The sequence below is a fragment of the Lactuca saligna genome, chromosome 2, assembly GCF_052625555.1.
Source record: "Lactuca saligna cultivar CGN05327 chromosome 2, ASM5262555v1, whole genome shotgun sequence".
Taxonomy (NCBI): domain Eukaryota; kingdom Viridiplantae; phylum Streptophyta; class Magnoliopsida; order Asterales; family Asteraceae; genus Lactuca; species Lactuca saligna.
In genome coordinates, this window is record NC_136418.1 from 158,073,176 (window position 1) to 158,078,384 (window position 5,209).

Sequence of the window (5,209 nt, forward strand, 5' to 3'; positions counted from 1 at the left end):
GTGTATATGTTTCGGACGTTATTTCAACCATCACATTTTATAAAATAATATCCGACGATACTACTGAGCCAAAAGACTAGTTGTACAATATTAATATAACATGTTTTTCTTTGTAGGAGCATTATTTTGAGATTTAAAGATGAAAATTTAGAGAATTATTCAGAATACTCATTTAATAATATAGTCATTTATGGTTTTCTTATAAACCATCGATTTCGACACAGATTTATTGTAAAACCAACATTATGATATAGTTTTTAGATTTTTTTAATGTTTACATCAATTTTTTTCAAAAATTTCTCTCAGCCGAATATTTCATTTTATTTTTATTGTGAAAATATCCTTTGAGAATTGAAAGGATCCTTCACAAAGAAAATCAATTAAAAAACAAATAAACAAACAAACAACCAAACAATTTCCTTAATAATACGAAGAGTTTCCTAGCATATGAACAATTTCGGTTAGGCCAAACGGAGTGGTCACGGGTGATTTTGCAGTGAAGGTGAGGACACGTAGGCATTTTATCATTCCACAACCAACCCACCAGGGTGTGGGAATGGTGTTCACCGGTGGGTTGGTGGTGAAGGGGGGCAAAAAGAAAGAGAGAGAAAGAGGGAAACTGTGACGGACCAGATTCACCACCAATAAGATGCAGCTTCTTCCTCCGTCCTACCACTCACGCCACATCCAACCCACCGACCCTGGGAGTGGTGTTTACGCGTCTCCTAGGGTGCCACCTAGGATTTTCACGCGTGGAATTGATTCCACTCCGGATAACCTTAGTTTGTAATAATTTTTAGTGGAAACCTTACAAAAAGTAACGTTTGCATCAAATAGTGATTTTCGCAACACTATCTATCGTGCTGAAAGGATCCATCATTTTTTGTTTGTCACGTCATCAAAATTTAGTGTATGTATATGAAAAGATCTTTCACTTATATATATATATATCTATATATATATATATATATATATATATATATATATATATATATATATATATATATATATATATCATACAAATATTATACTTGTTTTGTAGGAAATTAAAAGTCATATATATTTTTTTATAATTTTTTAATAGGTATATAATTTAATAAATATTAAAAAATAAAAAAAATAAATAAACAAGAAAAACCTAATCAATAAAAGCAGGAGAAAGAGAATGCAAAGTCTCTATCCCTCACTCCCTTCCCGTACCTCATTTCCCCAGGGATGGTGTGGTGTTCCAATGTATCAGAATTAGGGCTGTAAACGAACCAAACAAACACGAACAAAGTCTTGTTCGTGTTCGTTCGTTTAAGTTAGCCGAACAACAAACGAACACGAACGAGATTTTCTTGTTCATGTTCGTTCGTTTAACAAATTACTTTGTTCATGTTCGTTCATTTATGTTCGTGAACATGCTAAACGAACATAAACGAACAAAGATAATAAAACACAATTGAACATATATAAACATAAACGAACATATATTATAGCAATATAATAAAAAATAATTGAATATAGATGAATATAAATAAACTTAAACGAACGAACATAAACAAACGTAAATGAACATCATAAACAAACGTTCACGAACATAAATGAACGAACGAGACCATTGTTCATGTTCGTTCATTTAACTAAACGAACGATAATTTTTGTTCATGTTCGTTCATTTATTAAATAAACGAACATAAACGAACTTCCCGCCGAACAGTTCACGAACGGTTCGTCGAACGTTCAATTCGTTTACAGTCCTAATCAGAACACCTCCCGCACCCCTTTTCTACGATGTTCCGTCCGGCCTTATGAAGTTATGGTTATTTGTGAAATAAATAAAATAAAATAATTCAATGAAAAATATTCCCTCTTCCAAAAAATAAATAAATAAATAAAATTGTTTTGTTTAAAATGTTCCCCCAATATTTTTATTATTGTCGTTCTCAATGAAAAATATCATCATTGCAATACACCTTGTGTAAAGAGTTTGTCTATACATAAGAAGTAGTTTGTTTTTACTATCATTTAATGTTTGCATGTGGTCCTTGTGTTTTCTTTTTGTGTGATATGTGTATTTTAAGAGCCAATCCAGCAAACACATGATTAGCCATAGTTTGGGTGTCCATGAATTAACAATGCCTTAGCAGTTAGCATTGACTATTAAATTGAATAAGGGACATAAACTGTCATAGAAATAAAGTCAAATTATGACAATCTTGTAGAATGTACTTTTCTGTGAATGTCACAAAACCATGATCCTCATCAATATAATAGGTGAAGACACTCATGATATGAACGTGTTCCATCAATTAGTGGGGAAAAAAACGAAGTCCCGAGTAAAACTAGGGACCAAATTACAAAAAGAAAAATATAATATACCAGTTGGATAGAAATATATGGAATTCTTCATCACCTCTTACTTTTCTTGTTGTCACTTTAACCACAAAATAACAATCTTTTTGAAAAGAAATGGATGAAATTCTGAAAAGTAAAGGGAATTGAACCCTTTCGAAGATTCGAAAAATCCCACCTAAAGTTAAGCTAATTCGATATCAAAACTTTTAAGTTCGTTTATTGATACATTTACAATGAATTTCCTAGTTATGTATTAGAGAAATTATTCTTAAACAATAGTTTTTCTCCAAAAACAATAATTACATTTTATCGGATTGTACAATACAATATTTTAAAATATAAATTGTTAGTGTACTCGAATAGAGTTTCAATTATTTGATTAGTTGGATTTATTTGAGTTTTTGGACCATAACCAATAAAACAAGTTGCACTTGGTTAAGTCATAAATCATAATAGCCTTCAATTGACTTAAAAGGGACCATTATAGAACCCATATGAACTTAATTTAATGAAAAGTACACTTATATGATCTTCGTATTCAATTATTAGAAATGGGTCAATTGATAAACAACATAAAGTTTCTTGCTTTCTTGACGTTTTCTCTCTAACTTTTTTGATTGATGAAATAATCAAAAGAACATGTGAGTAAGTCTTCAAGAATATCTGAAACTTATCAAACCCATAAAAGAAATGATAAAAATGATATGAATTTAAATGGGTTAACACATGATCAGATCGATGATGAGGATGTACAACTTTTATTGCATGTGGTATGAGTCGGTTGTAAGCTTTATTAGTCTAAAAAATAATTTATATGATAATTTGACAAAAATTCACATCAAATTGAGAAGAAATCTACAAAGAGAAATATGAACTTAGCTTTTAGTGGCATAAACTAACAATGAGAATCCTTTTCTCTGTTCATCATCACTCTTCACAATCTTCTCTTCCAACCACAACCTGCTATCCAACCCACTCCTTGTTCTGAACATGAACACTGCATGACCCGACCCGGACCCGGATTCTGTGTTGAAGAACCAGTCATGAACATCCCACATCAAATCCACCAACAATCCATCTAAAAATATGGTCTGATTCCCTCTGAAATTCCATTGTAACCTCTTCACCCGAATCACGACCCGTTTGTCGATGTAAACCACTAGAACTGGGTACTTCAACCCTTCGTTTTCTCCGGTGCACCGAATCAGAATATCATGCGAACTTCCGGTATCGGAGAATTGAGCTTTTGTTGTGTAATGGGTGTTGCCGGAAAAGTGTTCCTTCCGGGAAAGTAAAGAGAATTTCCCCATCTGTTTATTGGTTTTGAGTTTCTTAACGGTGGACTCCTCAGGCATGTCTCCGATTAACAATCCGAGTTCGGAATCAACCATGATCAAAACGTAGTAACCTTCAACCGGCTCTGCTCCGGTGCCGTACTGAGCCGATGAGAGATCATAGTAAACTTCGAATTTCGAATCGTTGATTTCGAACGACTTGTTGCCCTTTTTCTTACGGAAGAGTCTGGAATGCGTGTTTAGACGGAAGGCCGTTGTGGAGTCGTCGCCGGAATTGATCTGCAAGCCTTGGGTGGTGGCGTTCCGGTACCATGTGACGGTGATGAAGTGGTGTTCACCGGTGGAGAGGGTGGTTTTATACAAACAACAGACGGCGGTTTGGGTGGATGGGATCAAATTGGGGGAAATTATACATGAAGAAGCAGTTGTATAGCTTGAACATGATGATGATTCAGAGACTTGTACTGCGTATTGACTGTAGCATGAGATCAAATCCATCATATTTGGTGAATGAAACTGTGGGTTTAAGGATCTAAAGGGGAGAATTCATAGGAAGAAGAGGGTGAATGTGATTCTCTCTGTCACACTCTCGTACCCCTTTTTGTTTATGCAAATCATCTAAAATAAACAACGAAGAAATGTCTTTTTCTCAATTCTTAAATTTTTTAATATAATTGCTTCTTTATCTGAGATTTTCTTAACTTAAATAATTCAACTTATTTTTATAAAATTATTTAAAATATAACCATAGTAACGACAAATCACAATGGTTGGAGAAAGAATTCATCAGATCTTGGTTTATTTAGATTCTGAATGTCTACTAACTCCTTATAAATTGTGTTGATGTGGATTTTATATGTCGTTTTAATTCGCATCAAAACTGTTTTTGATTAATTTTGTTTATTTATTTATAATTGAGACGGATCAAATAAAACTTCTAAAATTACAAAACCATGTATATGTTAATTTTCAAATATTTTCTATGTTAATAATTGAATATACATATATTTATAGATGGATATATATTTATAGATGAACATATAGATATTTGATTATTTTCATATATTTTTATAAGTTATTTTGATTTTATTTTTTGTTTTTATTATAGTTTTATAAGTTGTGTTCAGCACACCCTATTATAATTATTATCACATAAAATACAAGTTAAAATTTCAAACTAACTTTTTGACAAAAGATAAAGGCGGAGTGAATGGTAACAGTGAATTTTAAACATATTCAACATTTTTAAAAGCATCAAACAATATCGTTGAAAATATGATTTCATAAAGTAAACGGGTTTAAGTTGATATTCATTAAAAGGTTATTATTTTTATAACCATTTGATGCTATTTTTATATATAAATAAAAGTATTGCTCGATAAAATATTACCATCATTATCGACAACAATATTCAAATCAATAGAAATAAGATATGGAAGAGTTCCTACCAAAGCCAAAAACTAAACCACCACATTTATATAGAAGAAAACCAGTATTTAAATACCAACATGGAAAACAAAACCATTTAACTAAAAAAAAATAGACAGATTTAATTATAGGTTAACGAATTAAAA

The 5,209-nt window shown here is 31.7% G+C and overlaps 1 protein-coding gene across 1 annotated transcript; it reads right to left on the reverse strand.

Moving 5' to 3' along the window:
• Positions 1–3,111: 3,111 nt before the first annotated feature.
• Positions 3,112–4,269, reverse strand: LOC145032353 (DUF868 family protein (DUF868)). The gene has a single exon (XM_078981132.1). It carries the CDS (start codon positions 4,134–4,136, stop codon positions 3,216–3,218), a length of 921 nt encoding a protein of 306 aa, XP_078837258.1. The 5' UTR covers positions 4,137–4,269; the 3' UTR covers positions 3,112–3,215.
• Positions 4,270–5,209: the final 940 nt, after the last annotated feature.

Excerpts from the sequence above, each read along its gene's own strand:
- LOC145032353 (XM_078981132.1), bottom strand. The coding sequence starts at position 4,136 with ATGATGGATTTGATCTCATGCTACAGTCAATACGCAGTACAAGTCTCT.